The 22,858-nt window shown below is 38.4% G+C and overlaps 1 protein-coding gene and 1 long non-coding RNA gene across 15 annotated transcripts in view; one reads left to right on the plus strand and one right to left on the minus strand.

Annotated features, from left to right (window-relative positions):
• LOC131331981 (agamous-like MADS-box protein AGL21) overlaps positions 1–20,408 on the plus strand; it is a 52,427-nt gene extending 32,019 nt beyond the window's left edge. For 4 of the 13 annotated variants that reach the window (XM_058365977.1, XM_058365978.1, XM_058365979.1 and 1 more), the window contains exons 3-9: positions 16,820–16,898; positions 17,230–17,291; positions 17,616–17,645; positions 19,165–19,264; positions 19,349–19,552; positions 19,687–19,841; positions 19,928–20,408. In XM_058365977.1, the coding sequence (XP_058221960.1) occupies positions 16,820–16,898; positions 17,230–17,291; positions 17,616–17,645; positions 19,165–19,264; positions 19,349–19,552; positions 19,687–19,841; positions 19,928–19,946 (649 nt within the window). In that variant the 3' untranslated portion in view covers positions 19,947–20,408. Of the gene's footprint in view, positions 1–16,819; positions 16,899–17,229; positions 17,292–17,615; positions 17,646–19,164; positions 19,842–19,927 lie in introns of those variants that run through there. The other 9 variants (XM_058365983.1, XM_058365984.1, XM_058365981.1 and 6 more) reach the window with 9 other exon arrangements.
• The window catches only part of LOC131331986 (uncharacterized), a 42,684-nt gene that overhangs the window by 12,148 nt on the left and 7,678 nt on the right, over positions 1–22,858 (minus strand). The window contains exons 3-7 of one of the 2 annotated variants that reach the window (XR_009201568.1): positions 22,368–22,529; positions 20,625–20,755; positions 17,211–17,274; positions 15,000–15,113; positions 14,239–14,297 (exon numbers count right to left, since the gene is read on the minus strand). This is a non-coding gene — a long non-coding RNA (uncharacterized LOC131331986). Of the gene's footprint in view, positions 1–13,770; positions 14,298–14,999; positions 15,114–17,210; positions 17,275–20,624; positions 20,756–22,367; positions 22,530–22,858 lie in introns of those variants that run through there. The other variant, XR_009201567.1, reaches the window with a different exon arrangement.

The following is a 22,858-nucleotide window of genomic DNA, read 5'->3' on the forward strand; positions in this document are numbered from 1 at the left end:
GTGGGAAACACCGCAGCAATTGAGCAAATAAGAAATGGAGATCGAATGAAAATCGGCTCGGGTAGTTGAGATTTGAGAAGGTTTATAAGATGAGGGCCCAAAAGACCAAATTACCCCCTTTTGTTAACGTTTATTCTGATGAGTCCCTACAGAAAAAAGTGAGCTTTAGTTATTTTTTTTAATAATGGAGTGAGTGTAATTTTTTAGATTCTTTTAAGAAAAAATTTATTGATTTATAATTATATCTAATAATAGTAGCACTAAATCCAAAACGATACCCGGTATCTGTCCGGTACCGATACGTACCAATAAGAAAATCGGTTCTTAAGCCAGTACGGTTAAAACGAAGGCAATTGAAGAACCCGAAAGGACATGCCTTCACTTTATCACGAGCCACAGTTAAAACGAAGGCACAATGGTTAGAGAGGCCAGGAGCATGACCAATTGCCTCAGAATCTTTAAAGTCATTCAGCCAAACATCATTCACTAACACCCTATCAAGACGACTCTTGAAAGGGTGTCCTGCATATTGGTATCACGTAAACAAGAATTAAAATCAAAGGCAGCAGCAGCATCCAAGCTCACTAACCTCTCCCAAAGGGATCGAACAACATTTAAGTCACCCATGAGGACCCACGTAGAGCTGCTCAAAACAAGAAACAGAGACCTCAAATCATACCACAAACTCCTCCTATCCCTAGCTAGGTTCATGCCATAGATTACAGAAGCAAAAAACCTTTTTTGTTCAGCAAAAATCTCCACTTCAACAACAATCATCTGAGGAGAACTAAAAACCAAGCTAATAGAAAGCAATTGAGGATCCCATCCAACTAAAATTCTAGCCACAAGGTGGTTACCCAAATTATTAAAAACCTACCAATAAGCAGGAAAACAAACAGCTGTAGAACTAGCCATATTATAAGCCCTCATCTTAGCTTCAACAACACCAAACAGAGAGAGACGATTACCTCTGATTAAGGAAACCACTTCCTTTTGCTGTAAGGGGTTATTGAGGCCCCTTACATTCCAAAAACCTGTTTTAGTCATTTAACAATCTTGGGAATCCTTCCACCACCCTTACCTTTCATTTTAACCTTGCTAGCTTTACAAATCAAACCAAACCAAGCCTTAACCCTGCTAGCCTTAAGCCCAGAAAATAGATCATCCCCCTTTTGTTCAGGATCAATTCCTTCTTTAAGTTCCACTGCCCCAGCAGAGATAGTAACATCCACAACCTCGATCTCCTCAATTACCAAAGGAGAGAACTTATTCTAAGACTTACAAACCCCAGTAGAAGGGCTAGAAACAAATCCAATACCCTCCAAGTCATTTCCAGAGGGAAGGGGAGAACCAACTGTAAACTGGAGATAGAATTGGTAACCCAGAAACTAGGGTTATGTTCTCATAGAATAAACTGATTACAATGTGAGATAGTTATACAACACATTAGACTAATTACACTATGGTCCTAGAGAATGAACTAGTTACACAATCAAACGACTAATAACCTAATTACAAATAAACCCATAATCTAACACTCCCCCTCAAGTTGGTGCGAAGATATCAATCAAGCCCAACTTGAACACAATAGGGTGGAAACTCTTACGACTAAGTCCTTTCGTGAATATATCAGCTAATTGATCTTCGGATCTCACAAAAGGCATACATATCAAACCCTCGCTCAGCTTCTCCTTGATGAAGTGCCTGTCAATCTCTATATGCTTCGTTCTGTCGTGTTGAACAGGATTATGAGAAATGTTTATAGTAGCTTTATTGTCACAGTAGAGTTTCATAGGACCATTATCAGAGATTCTCGTAGCACTGTTTGGAGCCATAAGAGCTCACAAACTCCATATGCCATACCTCTATACTCAGCTTCTGCACTAGACCTAGCAATCACTGATTGCTTCTTACTTCGCCAAGTAATCAAATTTCCCCCAAGGAAAGTACAGTAGCTGAAAGTAAAGCGTTTATCATCCACAGAACCAGCCCAATTGGTATCAGTGAATGCCTCCAACCGCATGTGACCATAATTAGAAAACAGAATTCCTCTCCCTGGAGCAGACTTGAGATACCTCAAGATACGGTAAACTGCATCCATATGTGGAGTACGAGGATCATGCATAAATTGACTAACACCTACTGCGTAAGTAACATCCGGTTGGGTGTGCGCTAAGTATATCAGTTGACCCACAAGTCGCTGATATCTCTCCTTATCAGTGCGGTCCCCCACATCTCCACTAAGATGATTCGCCTCAATAGGAGAATCTGCAAGTCTACAACCCAACATAACTGTTTCTTCCAAAAGATCAAGTATATACTTCTGTTGGGAGATAAAAATACATCTATCAGACCTTGCCACTTCCATTCCAAGAAAATATCTTAGTAGTCCCAAATCCTTAATCTCAAATTCTTGAGCTTAAAATTGAGAATCTCATTCAACATCATTGCCTGTTAGTATCATATCATCAACATAAACAATAAAGACATCAATCTTACCAGCACTTCCTTTAATGAACATAGTATGATCTGCATGGCTCTGTTTGTAACCAAACCTCAATATAGCCTTTGAAAATCTGCCTAACCATGCTCGAGGTGATTGCTTCAACTGATAAAGAGCTTTCTTCATTCTACGCACCTTTCCTACAGTTTCTGAGGAAGAAAAACCCGATGGTATTTCCATAAACACCTCCTCCTTTAACTCACCATGCTGGAATGCATTTTTCACATTAAACTGGTGAAGAGGCCAATTCCAATTGGCAGCACACGAAATCAGAGCCCGCACAGTGTTCATCTTTGCTACTGGAGCAAACGTTTCCTCGTAGTCAATGCCATAGGTTTGAGTAAAACCCTTAGCTACAAGTCTCGCATTGTATCTCTCAACTGTACCATCAGCATTCTTCTTAACAGTGAAAACCCACTTGCATCCCACTGATCTCTTCCCCCTCTTGGAAATGATACCAGCTCCCAAGTGTTATTCTTTTTCAAAGCTGTCATCTCTTCTACCATAGCTCATTTCCACGTAGGTACCCTGAGTGCATCCTGCCAATTCTGTGGAATAGATATAAAAGAAAGATACGAAACAAAGGCATGATACGAAGGAGATAAACGATCATAAGATACAAATTGGGAGATGGGATGTTGAGTACATGCCCTAACTCCTTTTCGAAGAGCAATAGGAAGATTATTAGAATCAATAACAGAAGGTTCAATGGGAGAAGATTCATTATCAAATGAGTCAGTGGAGGGGTCTAGAACTGGAGCGGATGATTGTAATTGACAAAATGGCTTCACACAGGGGGACCTTCCATTTTCCGTCGAATTCTAGTGTAGGCCTTCAAATTATACCTTTGTAGCCGTTGTGGTAGTTGCTCGATGTCATCACCAATATCATGTGTTGCTCTTTCGGCAGATACTGGTTCCCTTCCAGATTTTTCCTTCTCCCCCTCACCATGATGATAAAACGTAAACATCTCTTTCTCTTTCATCTCTTATTGCCTATACTCCCCTGAAGAGATGGAGTGGAGGGAGATTAAAAAGACTATTTCCCAAAATGTGACATCTATAAAGACAAAAAACTTCCTAGAGTGAGGGTTATAACACTTATAGCCCTTCTGAGTAGGAGAGTACCCAATGAAAACACATTTATGGGCTTTAGGACCTAACTTCCCACCATAGGGGTGAGGGACATGAACAAAACACACACAACCAAAAACTCTCGAAGGAAGAATTGTGACGCGAAAACTACCAGGGAGACTCAATCGGAGTTTTGAAGTGGAGAACACTGGATGACATACGATTGATAAGGTAGGTTGCAGTCAAAATCACTTATCCCCATAAATATTTGGAAACATTTATGGTGAACAAAAGAGAGTGAGCAACCTCAGAAAGATGACGATTTTTACGTTCAGCAACTCTATTTTGTTGTGGAGTGTCAACACAAGTCATCTGAAAAAGAATGCCATTTTCATTCAAAAAAGTTCAAAAATTCGTATCGATATACTCGGTGCCATTGTCACCATGGAGAATTTTGATATTCGCATCAAATTGGGTGTGCACCATTGCATGAAAAGATTTAAAACAAGAAAAAATTTCACCTTTTGACTAGAGTAAATACACCCAAGTAACACAAGAATAATAGTCAATAAAAGTGACAAACCACCGATAACCCTTAAGAGAGGTAACAGGGGAAAGACCCCAAAACATTAGAATGAATAACCATAAAGGGGAAGCACTCCGTTTATTAATAGGTGCATAAAAAGAACGTTTATGTTTCTAAGCTCACAGGGTTCACAAAAAAATGACTCCGAGAATAATGCTTAATTAAATGAGAATTTTTTTTCTCTAAAATCCCAAAAGAGGGATGACCCAATTTACGGTGCCACTAATGTAACATACAAAGAGCTGAACTCGTATCTGTTTGCTGAGCTTGACCACATGACGTGGGTGAATAAGAGGGAGGAACTGCACATGACATGGGTGAATGAGATGGAGGAACTGCAGACTCCAAAAAATAGAGGTCACCATGTGCTTTACCACTGCCAATCACCTTCCCTGTAACCAGTTTCTGAAAAACACAATGAGTAGGAAAAAAGGTCACAGAACAATTTGCGAAACGAGCAAGACTACTAACAGACAAAAGGTTAGAGACAAAGTTTGGAATATATTGAACTGAAGAGAGGGAAATAGAGGGAGATAATCGAACAGAACCTTTTCCTGAAATTGCAGAAAAAGTTCCATATGCTATTTTGACCTTATCCTTACCAGAACAAGTAGAGCAAAAATCAAACACAAAGGAACAACCTATCATATGGTCTGAAGCACCCGAATCTATAATCCAAGGAATAGCAGGAGAGGCAGTAGGATACTTGTGTGAGCAAAATAGGTGGAAGCGGAAGGTATAGTAGATGGAGAATCAGCCCGAGCTATTAGGCACCTGAGAGCTTACATCTCCCCTTGAGAAAAGTGTCCAGTGGAAGCCTTTTGTTTATCTTCCGACATTTCAATAGAAGAATAGCAATTCCAAATATGCAATACCAGATCAAATCAACAACAAACAAGCGTAACCCAAGTGAAATCCAACCTAAAAACACAGATTCAAACACCCAAAATCAGATTGAAGTCTCACCAACTGTTTTGACTGCAGAAACAGTTTGGAACAGCAAAACGAGCTCTGAAACAGGCTGGGTTGTGGCTGAATCAAAAAAAGCACTGTTGGGTGCTGGAATGGTTGAAAGAGATATGGGTCAGCACAACTGATGTCAAAAAAGGACTCACTGAAGTCAAGTCAGCAACAACGACGGCGGAAACAGACTCATCGGAATCAGAAAAGGACTCGTCGGAGACTGGGTAGTGTCCGGCGATGGTCGACGTGGTCAGGTGATGTCGGGCGAAGGCAACCTAGTCCAAACCAGAGCAAACATACCTGACCTGGAGGAAAACGAGTGTGGAGCGACGTCGGAAAAAGACAAACAGTGGCTGTACGGCGTCGGAACTGGTCGGGATCGACTGGGTTGATATCGGAACTGGTCGAAAAGTGAAGCAGGAGCAAGGATGACGCGGGGAAATTGTCGATGAGTCTCTGGCAAGGCCAGATGACGTCGAAAACAGCCGGCGAGTCTCCGGCGAGTATGGGTGACGTCGAAAAATGATCGGAACTCTAGACCTGAGTTCGTCGAAGGTCACAACTCTACTGGGTCTTCAAATATAACATCAGAAACCATCGGAAAGACTCAACGAGAACAGATCCGTTCGTTGATTGCCCACAAGACTCAAAGAGGTGAGCGACGACTTAGTCACTAGATCGTGTGCTCTGATACCATGTAAACTGGAGATAGAATTGGGAACCCAGAAACTAGGGTTATGTTCTCTTAGAATAAACTGATTACAACGTGAGATAGTTATACAACACACTAGACTAATTACTCTATGGTCCTAGAGAATGAACTAGTTACACAATAGAACGACTAATAACCTAATTACAAATAAACCCATAATATTAACAAACCAATGGACATTTACCAGAATTAGTATTCACCAGCAAACTAGGACCAGTATCATATTGCTTGCTTGACAATTGTGTCAATAACAGCATCATCACAAATATGAAGCCTAGATGAGGAAAGAAGAATCTTGCCTTTAGCCGGGCTAATAGCATCAGAACTATCAGCTTGTGGATAACTAGTAGCCCTATTCGAACTTGACCTTTCTCCAGAATTTGCCATCACTTTATCATTTACATGCCTACAATCACCTCAGAAGAACTACCAAGCTTTGGAGAGCTAGGTGCCTTTGGAGATTTCACCACCCTAGAAGTCTTCATCACCCCAGCGGAGCTAACAGCTGGAACAAAATTAGAAACAGGATCCACCTTAATAGCTGATGCACATGAGTTTACCAACAGGGAAGAATACTAAGGTATAACTTGAGCATTCTTAGGCTTAGAATCAGCATATTGGGAATCATATTCCTTAGGACGAACATCAAATGAAAGAAGTATGTTGCTTCTTGCTCATAAAGCCAACCTTAACAACTTTAGCTCAGGGCTACATTTTGTCATTTAAGTAACCAACAGGGAGAAACAATCAAGTAATAACTAACCCATTATCAACAACACATGCATCAATTTACCCAAAAAAAACAGCACATGCATCAAACACCGTCAACAACTAAAGAGAGCATAGGAAGATCTGCATTGTTCAGGCAATATAGTACAATGCAATGCACAAAGCAAGCCCAACCAAGGCAATTGAAGATCAATTGCCAACAAAAGGGAACAAGTCCTAAATTAACGAAGCATACTACTGCCGAATAGAGGTGCAAGAGAACTAGAGGCTAGGGCTTGATAAAAGTGGTGACTAAGCAGATGACTTTGTTTACTAGATAGGACGGGCAATGAAGACCAGGGTTCAAACAAACTAGAGTTTCAAACTGGATGCTGAGCAATGAGGGCTACTATCAATTGAATTCGAGGCTCGAACTAGACGCTAACAACGAACTAGGGTTCGATTTAATTGGAAGGTCCGAATGGGGGTTAATCGGTGTTAATGGAGCACTCGTGGTAGGCGGCAGTGGGCAATGAGTGGGGTGGTGGACATAGGCAGCGGTGGGTCACCTCTATGATACCAAGTTGTGAGAAAATAAGGAAGAAGGAATGAGAATTCAGGTAAAAAGTCAGCATCAACCAACTCTAACCCAGAAGAAAAAGGTCATGGAGATGGACTATGATAAGAAACTATAAAGGAATACACTTCATCCACCAACGCACCTAACACAACCGGCCTAAGGTAATTCGATGACACTCAAACAACTAACAAGAACACATTGTTGTGATCACAAAATGACTATATTAACGACTACCTATAGACAAAATCCATCCTTACTCCATGAAATGCAATGCCATAACTACAATAGGCTTCAACTAAACTTCTCCAAGGAGAACTTGTTTGTAAATTGAAGTAAAATGTAAAGCATGCCTAAAATGATGTTGAAATGCAATTGGGTGGTCTTTGTACGTAATTGCATTTCCTCGGCCACAAAACACCTCAACATATATGCACCACTTAACATGACTCTTGGCTACCAAGAATCATTAGAGTAATATATCTCACAAACTTTCGAAATAGATCAAGAACTATAAACCTTCTAGTGATGGAAGGACAAGACACCATTCTCGAGCCTAGTTTGATCAGAGACTACCACCATAAGAACAAACCAACATCTTGCACCAAGAAAAACTTCAGAGTCGAGTCTTAAGAACAACCTTCAACTCAAAGTCATGGGCTCTCTGTTCTTTATAACAGCTTTCCACTACCTTGCTTTGGCATAAGGAAGCTTTCCTTGATAATATAAGTGTATCTTTCCTTCTCACCATCAACAAAAAACTCTTCATTTGTAGACTCATCATGTTGCTTAAGCAAAATTTCTTCAAGGTACATCATTTCAAATAATCCCAAACTTCCTTCGTTTTATTAAATTTAAAATACTCATACCAATTCTTGGCTTTGTTCCGCGGCGTTATGAAACTAAGTATGAAGTTGCACATTCTCTATTAGCCATGTTGCAAGTGCAATTGCATATCCTTCAACTTTAGGAATAGAAGCGAAAATATAACAATTCTAGATATTATTATAAGCATAGATTATCAACCTCTCTGTAAAAATTACTCCCTCACGTCCCTTTTTAAGTGTCCTACTTTGTAACTCCAACTTATTAAAAAGACATCATCATTATACCTTTTACGTCAACTTTTTTCTCCACTTTCCCTATTTACCCATCATTATTACACTTTTACTCACTAACTTTTCAAAATGGAATCTACTTTTAGGGACAAAATAGACAATGCACCAACTTTTATCCACTAACTTTACAAAATAGACATTTATTAAGGGACAGCCCAAAATGGAATACTAGACTCTAAATAAGGGACGGAAGGAGTATAACTTGTTAGCATTATCCAACCGGTAATCATGAATGCCCTAGCAATTAAAGATTGCAAATTATAAACCTAATTCTCTTCCATTGGTGCTTTCACAAACTCAAGTTATCATTTGATAAAAGAAAGAACATTTGTTGTTTTTTCGTTTTACACGTCTATACTCCTTTGTAAGATGCACTAAAAATATACTCCATCCTTTCCTAATTGAGAGCCACTAAAAATATACTCCTTCCATTCCTAATTGAGAGCCCCTTATTCCATTTTGGGATGTTCTAAAATAATTGTCCATTGCATAAAAAAAGAAGTAAAAATTTGATAAAATTTCAAAAGTGTCCCTCATATGTGACATGTTCCCTAAAAAAGTAGGAATTTCTAGGAGGGACTCTCATTTAGGAATGGAGAGAGTAGTTAAATCTTCTGGTTGCTTATGATAGACGTGAAGGGGAAAAAACCGGAATGCATCCATGTTCTTGTCAGAACAGTAATGTTCTTGTCAGAACAGTAAGGACTATGATCATCCACTCAGAATCTTACATTCCACAATCAGAATCTTACATTCCCTAGGGAGTAATAATGGTTAAAAAAATTGGGGAGGTTCAAGTCACAGATTTCATAGAAACTTTTGAACTCATCTCTATCATAAGAAAGCTATTATGACATTCTACTCAAGCTCTAACTAGCTTTATAAATTGAAAGTTTGTTTAAGATCAACTTGAAATGTAAACAATGAAGCTCAAATATATGTTGAACATTTAGTTCTTTTAGGTTGGATCAAACTCAGTTCAATGGGTTATATGCACTACAATATGTTGAGAAACCCAGCTACTTGAATTTTAGTTATGATGGGACTCCATTTGAGATTGTATGCCAATAAACACAAAACTTGAACATAGTTCAATACGTATAAGTTTTCAGCAAAGCTCAAACAACCCTAAGTTAGCTCATAACAGAACAAAGTCCAAGTGAAAGATGATTACTTCATAATTTTCTTTTTAAATGTCCCCTAGTCAAGATGCTTTACGTTCAAATTTATGTGTATGCCATACTTGATAGTCGTTATCTAAGAAGCATGAAACCGAAGAGGGGGACAACATGGATACACGTCATTCCTTCAAAGATTAGAACACCTTCAAAGATTAGAACACATACATGCTGTAGACAAGTCGAATAAAGAAGATACTTATGTATTATACATGTATCTTACAAAATCATATGAAAGTTAAATAACATGTTTTCAACCAAAGTAAGATAAAAACTACAAACGCGATTTGCATTATAAAGATTCAAATCAACAGGGGCAATGGTTCAGCTAACCGCAATTTACATTATAAAGATACAAATCAATAGGGGCAATTGTTCTGCTAACAACGGTCCCCCATGGGACAATGGTTAAAGGCAATCAGGAGCATAGTTGTCAAACCATGAATCGAATCAAGAATCAAATTGACTTTTTTCCGAATCGTGAATTGAATCGAGTCGTGAATCGTAACGATTCAGTCCAAATTTAAAAAATACATTGAAAATTATACCTACGTACCTACATATAAAGATGCATTGTAAAATTAAAGTATATGAGCTTAAATTAATAGTAAAGTTCATTTTTTATTATTAATTGATGATCACATGGTCTAATAGGAAAGACTCTTGTACATAATAGGAAAATAAATACCGTAGTAAAATGGATAAGTGCATATAGATGTTAAGGATTCATTACAAAAATGAAAGCTTAGCTTTAACACAATAGAGTTTGTAGCCTAATGGGTACGAAACTAAATTAGCTTATACGGCAACATATGTGGGTTGGTTCGAGGCTTTGAGCCTTGTCATGATTTAGAGGATACAAGAATTTATAATAAATACCAATACCAACGAAATTTTGCATGGGAATAAGAGTTTTCATACTTAATAGTATATTATCTTATATTCTTGCTTTCCTAAAAGAAAAACTAAGGCAAAATTGCAAATGTGGTTTCATATGCAACAATTGTGATAAACCTTGGTTCACCTAGACCCTGTTCGTTTTAGGGTTTTGGATTTTGTATTTTGTATTTTGTATTTTGTATTCTAATCATTATCTTATTTGTCTCCAATCATTACTCTCATTTTTTTCTCTATCTCTCTCCAATCATTACCCCTATTTTCAATCATTACTCTATTTCTCTTTACAGTCATTACCTACAAATCCAAATCCAAATTACCAAAACGAACAAGGTCCTAGAGATTCGTATCGTTTTTGGGTGAATTGTGAATCGAATCGTGAATCATACGATTCGCCATCAATTCTACATAAATCTTGATTCACCTATGGATTCGTATCGTTTTTGCGTGAATCGAATCGTGAATCGTACAATTTTGACAACTATGATCAGGAATATCACAGACATAGACACTATAAGTTTCTCTAAAAATTACCGTGAAACAAATTTTAAAAGTCGCATTTTAACCTATTAGTATGTCCTTAACATGTTCTTGAGTGTTAAGGTACCGGCTGTCCCAATAGTTAATGGGGCCCAACAATGTATATCAAACTATTCAACACTCAACACTCTTTGTACTCTATTGATAAACTAAAGCATAGTACAAAGGACAAAAGCAAAATGCTACCGAGGAACAAATGCAAACAAAGAGACTTCAACCCATGACCTCTTTTAACCTGTGCTGTGATACCATGGTATTAAGGGTCATCATCGGGCCGGGCTAGCCCAACCCGCCAAGTCACTACCCAAGCCCGCCCACGGGTCAGGCCGACCGGGCTTTTTCCTTTTTGCGGACCGGGTGGGCTGGGCTGCCTACCATAAATTGAAGCCTAGGCCCAGCCCACGGGCTAGCCCAATTGACGGGTTGGCGGGCCACTGGGCGGGCTTAAATTTCCTTGGGCAAGGGAAAAAAGAAAGGATTTTGTGGAATTTCGGGCTAATGGGCGGGCTATTAGGTGGGTACCACGGACGGGCTCACGGGCTAGGCCTATGGGCGGGCCGAGTAAAAATTCATAGGCCCAAGCCTGCCCATTACAAACTACGGGCTCGGGCCTGATAAAAGCCCGATGGGCCGGGCGGCCTTCGAGCGGGCTGCGGGCCTTCAGGCTAAATGATGACACTTACATGCTATGTAACAAGTTGTCCCAAAAAACTTAAGCCTATAGGAAACGTAACCACCAACTTTCAAGCTATTCATCACTAAGAGCATCCCAAACGTGTCCTTGAATGCACAAAATGTTCCGAGTCAAAACTATAATAAAAATTAGAGACGTATCGAAGCATGTCTAACAAGTGTCTAGAGAGTGTTGTACATAGTATTTAAGGGCGAGAGGTAGCAATGCAAACGAGCCGAGCCAAGCTTCATTGTGCTCTAGCTCGTTTGTAAATGAGCCAAACCGTTAACGAGCGGAGCCAGGCTAATTTACTTAACAAGCCTCTTTAAAAGAGCCAAGCATATAACGAGCCGAGCTTTTGCGAGCAGAGCCGAGCTTTTAAGTGTTGAGCTCAGATCGTATAGTAAACAAACTCGAGCTCGAGCTCGGCTTGATTACCAAACAAGCCTTAACGAGCCGAGCCATGAGCGAGAGGCGCACCGAGGTGCAAAGTTGTGTAGGGGTCTAGGCGCGAGTTGCAAGGAAAGGCGCATGCCTTTTAAGCGAGGTGTCTTTTGGTGAGCCAATAAAAAAACATCGAAAAGATCCATAAAAACATTCAATGAATGTCAAATAGTCAACACTTCTTGCAAAAAGAAGAATTAAAACGTCAAAATCAACAAAAGACAAGCATCCAACATTTGAAATAAAACTAAAGCAAGTGATAATTCTACTACTTCCAAAAAAGAACATAGAGAAAAAAATTAAGAAACAAGAAAACAAACGAAGAAAATCAAGACGACACAATAAGAACACATAGCATTACATTGAATTGAAGTCCAAAAGTGATGGCTAGGGTTTTGTTTGTCTCAATCCAATGCTATGTCGGTACTCAATAGAGGTATAAAATTGATGTGTTTGCAAATATTTGAATCCTTTCCTTTTTCTTTTCCTGCTCACCAACAGCTGAGATTAGATCCAATACAACTCCAAAAAGGGCTGTGTTTCTTCGCCTTTGCGCCTCTCCTTCAGGCACACGTTACTCAATAGAGGTATAAAATTGATGTGTTTGCAAATATTTGAATCCTTTCCTTTTTCTTTTCCTGCTCACCAACAGCTGAGATTAGATCCAATACAACTCCAAAAAGGGCTGTGTTTCTTCGCCTTTGCGCCTCTCCTTCAGGCACACGTTAGGTGAGCCTTTCGTAGGCTTTTTCGAACTCGCCTGGCCTAGCCCTAGTCAAGGCGCATACTTGGAGCCTTGATGCGCTTGTGGTCGAGGGGCGCACGTTTTCGCTGCTTTGACAACTGTGGTGCTGTGTATGTTTGTGTCCGACAAGTGGTCATTAGACATGTATGTGCTTCTTAGGTAGTTATGCGGTATTTGAGGTCATTTAGTGGTGAAATCTCCATAAATTTTTCCATAGACAATTAACTGAAGCTTTGTTAACTAGTTACGTTCAGTGCTTACCATAATTCTGGTATATTTCCTTTACAAGGTCCAGGCACGCACGTTTTCGCTCCTTTGACAACTGTGGTGCTGTGTATGTTCGTGTCCGACAAGTGGTCATTAGACATGTATGTGCTTCTTAGGTAGTTATGCAGTATTTGAGGTCGGTCATTTAGTGGTGAAATCTCCATAAATTTTTCCATAGACAATTAACTAAAGCTTTGTTAACTAGTTGTCTTGACTAGTTACGTTCAGTGCTTACCATAATTCTGGTATATTTCTTTACAATTAGAGTGAAATACGGAGACGTACATGTATCTATATGTGTCAGATAACGGTATTGTAGGTAATTCCTCATTGGAGCAGGGACCTATGTGAGGTGTACTCTGTACAAGTGAAAAACTTTCTGCAGCATGATTTTTCACTTAGGAATAGTATGACCGCTTGTAGTAGGATGTTGGGATGTTGATAGCCAGTTACATATACAGGTAATAATGGTATACAAAATCCTGATGTCACAGATGTTCTGGCTTTGTTGGACATATTTAATTTGTCTTACAAACTAATTTTAGTTTTAGAGCATTATTAGTCGTTTTACTGGTAATCTATTTGAATGTGGATCTACGGATGAAACGATGTGCGAGGATTGTAAGCCTGCCAATTTTTTTGCATATTAGTAGGCTTCCAAAACTTCTTGTTCGGTTTCAAAACGGAAATGATATCTTGCTGAGTTTGAAAACGTTTAATCAAACTCACAGAACTGCTGTGAAAGGTCACTGCGGGAAACATAGTATTAGAGTTTCTCAGGACATTAGACCACTACAAAAACCGAAGTGAACAGGAATGGGATCACTGGCCAAAGCTTAAAACAGATTAACCTATCAGAGGCCTAATTAGCAATGAGGAAGACCAACTTCTTTTATGCATGTTTAATGCCATCAAGTAATCCAAGAGTCCTATCAGAGGGAATGCCTAATTAGCAATGAGGAAGACCAACTTCTTTTACGTATGTTTAATGCCATCAAGTAATCCAAGAGTCACGACTCACGACGTTTGGCCAATTGTAAAGCCATTCCAGTATTTTCTACATGTAGCAAGAAGATTGAGTTCACCCATACTCCCAAATTGCCCAAATCATCAAATGGAATACCTAGTTTTAGTTCCCAACTTTGGGTAGGACTTACAAAGGAGAGAGCTGAGAAAAAAAAAACCAAAACGTGCATGTGATAAAGCCAGTAACCTGTGTTTTCAATAAGGATGTGGAAAGATAAAGGGACAGACCTTGGGAGCAGTGCCTTGCAACATGTTGCAAATTTTTTGGTTGGCGAAATCCCCTATACCTGTCGATAGAGCACAATGTGATCAAACAGCAGGAAAAATGGACCAATATGATTAAACAGCAGGAAAAATTCCTTTAATAGATTATCAAAATGGACCAATATGATTAAACAGCAGGAAAAATTCTGGAAGAAAACTCGGTTGGGTTGGGACATAGAACTGCAACTTATAAAATCACAATAAGATTCTAGTCATTACAATAACCCAGAAGCGCAGAAAACCTATGGTACTGATTTAGCACGGAACCCGGCTAAGATACAGCATCATCAGAAACATGCTCCATAAGTATCTTCTATTTCAACAGTGAATCAACCAAAAGACAAATGAGAAGGAAAAATGAATACGTAGATATTGAACTAGAGATTAATAGATTATCAAAAGGAATAAAAGCAGATAAAAGCATGAAAGGAAATCATATAAAGCCTAGAGAACAAGGGATAGAAATTCCTCCATTAACCTTGGACAAACACATTTAGCATAAGAGAAGTGTCTTCATCCACGATTCAAATGACAAAATCCAAGGTCAAGTATTGATTTAAACCAATGGTGTCCCAGCTAAACTTTCTAGGTACTTCAATTTAGGAGGAGTATGTGTCTTTTACAACTGCTACACTTTCAACACCCATGATTCCATCACTCCAAGCACTAATACATGCTTATCTAAGTTGGGACTTATGAAGGTGGACAAGAAGTTCTGTGCGCACCTCATAATCCTCACTTCTCATTTTTGTAGCATGGAAATAGATCTTCTTATTGAACTTCCCAAGTCCAAAACTTGCTAGTAGCCAGAGTTGTAGCTTGAGAAATTCTACATCTTCCTACAAAGAATCACCAAGTTTAATCCATCCACGTCCCATGCAGTTCTACCCATAGGATTTTTTTCCCATCAAGAGGTACTAATATTCTTTTGTTCTATGCACTGAATGTATATTCTTCTCCAGCAGTATCAAAAGCTTTACCAGCTTTCGGCATTTAACACATAATGGAAAGATGCCTTGCTTCCAATAGCCATAACTATATTTAGAACGACAGTTATTTACCATTCGAGGTGCTATTAGATGCAGTTAATTCTAACTTCTACTTCTTAACAGGGTCTTCATTAGGACATAATCCTCTCACGATGATCCACATTTTGGCAGTTTGAATAACAATTTATCCTATATGAAATCAAATCAATCTTCGTACAAATTAAACCAAAAGCAACCACCGCCATCTATTAAGCAGTGCACGAAAGAATGTAATAGTAATAAACCTTCAAAATTGAGAATATGCGACAAATTATAGACTAGTTAAATTTGTCTGTCTTAAGATATCCATACTACAAGTGACACTATGCAGTTAATAAATGTGTAGCACACAACGTATAAGCAAGAACGTTATAAAATATGTTGAAGGACAACTGAAGCTCTTATATTATCGCATGCTAGTCTAGCCTACCCATGGTAGTCCAGCCTAAATGAGGTTCTACAATGCACATATATCTTCTTGGACGTGATGTACTGGTGGGATAGAAACATTTAGCTGAACATCTGTCTGAGAGTCAGTATCAAAGGGGTCTGATTATTTTTCAAATCTTGTTCAGTGTGACTCTTTAAGAACGCGCTAGAACACCCTCGAGACCCGCTAGGACACTCATGGGACACATCACGGGTGTCAAACAAACTAGTAGGCTATACTTAAAGCCTAGAGAAAGTCTTCTTTCTGTGTGATAGATGATGGTTGATGAATTATGCAGAGTTTTTTGGGGACATTGTAGGCTGATCCTAGGGAATGGAGATCTTGTCTATAAAAAAAATTCAAATCCTTGACCTCCTAGTGAGAAACAAGGATCTTTCCCATCGAGGTAGCCCCAGTTTCTTGATGAAACACTATTTTTTTGTGAACAGTTACATGAGTGATGTAATGAAATGTGAGAATGGCTAATGGTGTTTATAATAACTACTATTGCCAATTATTTGACAACGGTTGTTATTTCAATCTAGTACATGTTGGAAATACTAAATATCCTTTTAATGTGTCCCAACATGCCATGTCCTCCATTTCTTGGAAATTGCGTGCTAGAGTGTGTCGGTGTCTAGTCACGTGTCCATGTCGGTGCTACATTAATGAGGCTCAAAAGGCTAAGTTATCTAGAGACCTGATCTCTAACAATTTATGTTGAACACTCAAACTTGCTTCCTATAATTAACAGTGACTAAGAAGGGCCTACCAGTTCTTATTCGATTCTTATACATTTCCATATATGGTTTCTATCCAAAAAAAAAACTACTGGAGTTGGTCCTTAAGGTACAGTTCTTAGAGAGACTAAATTCCCCTCAAAGGTAAAGTTGTGGAGTTTTTGTGGAAGAATATTTCAAACATAGGGTTCATATGTTTGAGTGGTAAAACATGTATTTGACCATATATATCATACTCCATGCTTGTTCTTCCTGGACTGATGCATGACACTATGTCTTCCACTTTTAAAATGAGATCCTCACATACTACATGACACACTGACACAATTATGTGCTACTTTCAACAGCATGAAGTCAATAATTGAGCGGTACAACAAATCCAAGGAGGAACATCACCAATTGGCTAACTCAAGTTCTGAGGTCAAGGTTAGCCTTTAAACTTTCCCTGCGTAATCCAGAAGGCATATTTCAGGAATGTTATCCTTTCATTACAAAGCCATCTAATAGATTTCCAAAATTTTGTTTAGATTTAGAACAGGAACTTCCACCTCAATTATATACCCATCTTTGGTCATGACAGTTAAGTCACCCACATTCTTGTGAAAGGTCATGTCTTTATATGCTTCTAGTTAAATCTTCAAGAAAGTTCTGCATTGCTATTTGACAGGGAGAACTTATAGGACATTGTTTCGATTAAGCTACACCGATATGAAGTATCTAAGCATAGTAGTAAATCACTTTGTATTCTTGATGATAGTTTTGGCAAAGGGAGGCAGCAATGCTGAGGCAACAACTACAAAATCTGCAAGAGAATCATCGGTAAACTCTCTCTGCGTGCAACATCTATCTATCAATTTAGGTGACACTTGAGTAAGTGACGCAACTCAAAATACCAGTTTTCCAGGTAGCACACACTCAACCCAAGAACCACTTGGACAACCCTTTTCCATGCAGAACTTCCTCATGAGAAACAGCAAAAACTAACGCTCAAGTCATGCCGAAAACTAGTATCATAGCTACAAATGATTGAAACCTTGTCTAATAACTAGATGAGAAACACTACAAATGTATCAAGCTAATGTTACAATGTACAAGACCTATTTACGTCTCACTGCGTTCTTCCTTCTTATATGTTTGATGAAGCATTGATTCTCAAGAACACGTCTGCAGCAGGTAATTTTGCTCCTACCACCCTTCTCAGTGGATATCATATACTAACGCACTTATATAGGCAGATGCATTCATATCCACCAGATGGATGAACATAGGGGGCCATAGAAATACCCTCCACCCCCTACCACTCACCTAAAAAAGGCCCCAACCGTAAACACAAGCCAATGAAGTATATCGGGAACGCTCTCCAATCTGTTGAGTGATGATGGCTTCTGCTTACAAGTTATTAATGTTTTTTAGTCTTAATATAGTCTCTCCGTTCAATTTTCTATCCAGTGTTCATATACGGTGTAGCTTTTATGCAAATAATGACAAATAATAAAGAGCCCAAATTAAACAAATATCTTTGTTACCCGTAAATTTGTGATACACAAAACACTGGATGTCTTTACAAAGACTGGTATTAAACCTAAGTGGAGCTCATGAACAAACTCTACAAGAAGAAAAGTGAATTCACAACAAAACTACAAGAAGAAAAGTGAATTCACAACAAAATAATGCCACACAAAAGTAACAACTATACCGAAAACCCAATTTCAACTTCATGCATGCTGAATTCGGAATCCTCAAAAATTCACCTGTATCAATTAGCTAGCCTAAAGCTTCTCATTTAATAGTTTGTAGTGAGAACTGAATCAGAGCAGCAATCCATGCAAAAACAGCTACCTTGGTTCAGGCACCTGTCTTCCAAATGGATTTCCAAGGAAAGGAAATTCCAGTACCTCCGACAATAGAAAAACAAGTAGCCGAAGTCACTGACCAACCAAGGGCAACTTTAGTGGCAACACCATTTCCAAATAGCATCCATGAAAAAACACCTTTCCCCTGGCACATGAGATGCAGTAAAGGGATTTTTTATGAGAACTTTTTTCCTCCTTCACCTTTCAATTTCAATTCTCCTCCCCAACGGCATTGATCACAGAAAAAAGGGAAAATGGTTGTTTTTCGGGACCTCCCATACATTTGGCTATCGAAGAGAAGTTGATGTTGACTGGTGACTCATATTTTTCAATGTCCCATTACTTTCTCACATTGGCTAATCAGAGGGACCAGTGCATTTTTTTTTCTTTCTGCAATACTGCATTCATCAGTCCAAAATCTCACCTGACTCGTAATGTATGTTCCATTAACTACCTGTCTAACTTTTCCTAAAGCGCTGATAGAAAATAGAGTATAATTTCGCAAACCATGGTGACATTCAATAGTTATGATAGGGGAAAAAAGATGGGAAGTTGACCAAGCTAGCTATCCAAGAACTGATTTGCCCCAAGAAGTAGAAACTTCATTAAACAGACAAGACTTGATCTAAAGTTAGAAGCAAATTTCTTTTATATATATATATATATATATATCAAGAATAATAATCACAATGTTGACAAAACATAAATGGTTAGATGAAATAGTCCCTAGTATCAAAGAAATCAGATATGTGCGCCACTCATCGATATGCATAAACCATGTCATCAAAATAAATAGCCGAATGCCTTCATTCTAAAAAAATCCAATTGGACAATTGCAGGCAAATGATGGGAGAAGAGCTTTCCGGTTTGAGTGTCAAAGAACTGCAGACTATGGAAACCCAACTAGAAATGAGTCTTAGAGGAGTTCGTATGAAGAAGGTTTGAAATTTCCATGCCATAAGCAATACTTTTCCTATGTTATACCACCACAGATGGCTCATCCTTAACAAATCAATCTTGCAGGACCAAATGTTCATGGATGAAATTCAAGAGCTTAGTCAAAAGGTCCACTTCTGGTTACTTTACCACTCACCGTCCTCTCTTTTCTGTTTGTTTCACTTCAACGGCTTACTTTTCTTGCCTATGTTGCAGGGAAACCTCCTTCATCAAGAAAACGTGGAACTGGTAAACCTAGCTCGTCAAGAGAATATGGAGTTATGTAAGAAGGTATTCATATAGATTTCTAATACCAGCTCCAAATACAGTACAAAAGAAAGAATCCTCGTTTCCACCATCAAACTTATTTCAAAATGCAAGCTGTTTCATTGTCACTCTCAGTATCTATATTTGTGCTTCCCCAGGGTTTTGGAACTAGAGATCCAAATGGAGCAAAACGAAATGGTTTTCTATCAAACAATTTAAGCCTTGTAGAGGACTTACATGCACCTGTCCAACTCCAGCTTTGCCAGCCACAGCAATCAAACCATGAAACACCAACAAGAGCTACAAAATTGGGGTAATTTCCTTCAAACCATTTAATAAGTTACCGATTTTAAATACTTGGACAGAAGCTTGATCCCACATGTTAATGGGAAACTGCAGCAGACTACAACTGCCCTAGGAAAGAAGTTGAATCAACTGTGGGTGGATGTAATTAAGACGCTATCATCCCAAGGCCCCGCATTTACTGATTTGATGCTTTGATTGGTGACAAGTGCAACATGAATTTCAAAACAGTCCAGCAGAAAGACTTCAATTCAACTTTATCGCAAAATCAGCACTAGAATGTGTGAGGTGACCAAAGAAACCAGCTATTTATGTAAAGTTGAGACAATAATAAGGAGAAGGTTGAAAGCACTGCTTGTGACAGGTGACTTTAGCTATCTCAATATATTTACCTACACCTGAGATGGACAAACCAACTATAAAGTAGTTTTCCCTACTTTTCCTTTGATATAGATTTCCTGAAAAGGCATTTCCTAATACTTGTTTGAACCCATCAGTAGCATATGGGTAAGTTGGCGTCAGTTGTGGAATACAACCACCAAATGAAATGATATTTAATAATGCTTATACAGAATAAGTCACAGACATGATAGCATTCAAAACCAGCTATAGGAACATAATTGATGTGGCATTAGCAACATGAATTGAGTATATGCAACTACAGTCTAAAAAAATGAGCATCAGAATTTTTTTTAAGTCTCCATTCAGAAAAATAACTATCTTAACGATGCATGCTTCTGACTTTGAACTTTCTGCTGATAAAGTCATATAAAGGGAGTTTAGCAGTATTTACCTTATTATTTTGCATGGACTTCATCTTTTCTGGTATACTTTGACTTCCTCATCTCATGTTCTGCTGTGCAAAAGATAACAGAAGCAGAGGCATCACAACCATAAGAACCAGGTTCACCAATGTTGGACAACCTAAAAGGAAACAAAAAGAAGTTGTAATGTGAATAATTGATAATACATGAAGAGATATTAGAGCAGAAGAATCTCTCGAGAAATCTCTACACACAAGTAGAGTGATCTAACCATAACATAACTAGTGATTAGAATTCAATGCTGAAGTGTGACTTAAACAACAGTTGATTTGAACAGATATTTCTCTCTGTACTTGCAGCAAGCCACCTCAGATCAATCAGATTGAGCAACATAAATTGAACAATTTTTCCCCGTACAACCTAAAAGTAGCTTATAGGAGAGAGCTTACAGTATGCAAAGAAAAACTTACCTTAAACATATCACTCTAATTCAACTGCAGTCCAAATAACTGTGAGGTGCATAGACCTCTAAGGGCTCACAACAGTAATAGCATTCTTGAGCGCACTTAAAACAACAAATCTTCAATTGCCAAAATACACACATACAGAGCTACAAACACAAGATGTTTTGTTCAATTTTGGAACTGATAAAGCATCTAACTCAAGCTCAATTGGAAATGAGTGGAGGGGCACATTCTAGTTTGGGAGGCTAATCTATCAAGTAACTTCCACCAAATTAGTATATGAAACTTGTGGGCTTCTTCACTCATTACCAATCGATTTGGTAGTAGATGCTTTTAAAAGATACTTACTGTAAACAAGTTGGAGGGGACAATTCACAAATGCAATCAAAATCATGACATCTTAGGGCTAGGCATTCAACCAGCGGTATTAAAATTACGAGGATCTTCTTCGGTATTAGTAAAAGAAAACTTTAGAAACACATAAGAAAAAATAGAGTGACAAGATGTCCTCCTTATCAAGGAAAAAGAAGGGACCACATTGCTTTTCTACAGTACAAAAGTTAACAAAACAAAAAGGAAATTCCTTCAAAACTGGAGAGGCTAAAGCCCAAGAGGATGCCAAGTAGCAAATAATGTCTCATAAACCCTCAATGTCCTTAAACGTATTCTAAGAAATTTTTGAGTATCTTCCCTGCCAATAACCCAAAATATCGCCCAAATTGAAATCTACCAAAAACTCCACCAGTCCACCTCAATTGCTAACATTGAACAAATTAGAAAGGAGCTACCAATCCAACCCTACCAACTGAAACGATATCGTACATACTGAAGTTGCATGGCCATAAGAAATAACTGATCAATATTGCTCAGCCTTCCTACACAGAATACACTGGGTGCAACTAGCAACTAACTATCCTAATATGAAGCATGCCATTTTCATTAATTTGCATATGCCCTATAGTCCAAAGATATACTTTTGACTTTAATTGGCAATAGTATCTTGCATATCTCATCTCATTAAATTATAAATGCCAATAAGCAACTCGAACAAAGGTAAGCAAAATGATGTCCAAACAATCCGTAATAACATATCCACTCTTCCTTTCGTCAAAGAAACACTGGAAAGTATAGATAAAGAGTATCTTCTTTATTGGCCTCACAAAAAAAAAAAAAAAAACGATTTCTAAAATAATTGAAATTCCAAATAATTGGCAAAGAATAAGATTAAAATGATACAAGTAGTAAACACGTTTTGGGAGCAAGACAAGGCCAAAAATCATAGAAACAAATGAAGAAATGGAAACTCACTCTTCGGACAACTTAGCAACCTCGTTTTGTCGTTTACTTCACGTCTTGGCCCTCCTCACCAGGAGAAATCTTCATGGTTGGATATCAAGGCACAGATTGATCCGAAGCACGCAGCAAGCTACATCATTCTTCCCAAAAATATACATCCCTCTCGTTACAACACTAAAATGAATTGTAGGAGAAAATCAAGGCAATCCTCGACAAATAAAATCTCTTAAAGAACAAAAAGACAACAGTAACCCTACCGTGTAATCCTGAATCGATGGGGATATGGGCAGGGGAGAATTAGAGACAGACCTAACGTTTGATCACAATTTATACACAAAGTGGTTACTCTTAAGAAGTTTTACTACTGAAATATTGGCCCCCTTATACCTCTCAAACTCGAGGAACTCAAGGGACGTTCCTAAATCAAAGTAGGAAAGCACGAGAGAAGGTAGGTTTGGAGACCTGATTCAATGCTCGTTAACTTGCTTCTTTCCTTAAAAATC

Source organism: Rhododendron vialii, chromosome 7a (genome assembly GCF_030253575.1).
Source record: "Rhododendron vialii isolate Sample 1 chromosome 7a, ASM3025357v1".
NCBI lineage: Eukaryota > Viridiplantae > Streptophyta > Magnoliopsida > Ericales > Ericaceae > Rhododendron > Rhododendron vialii.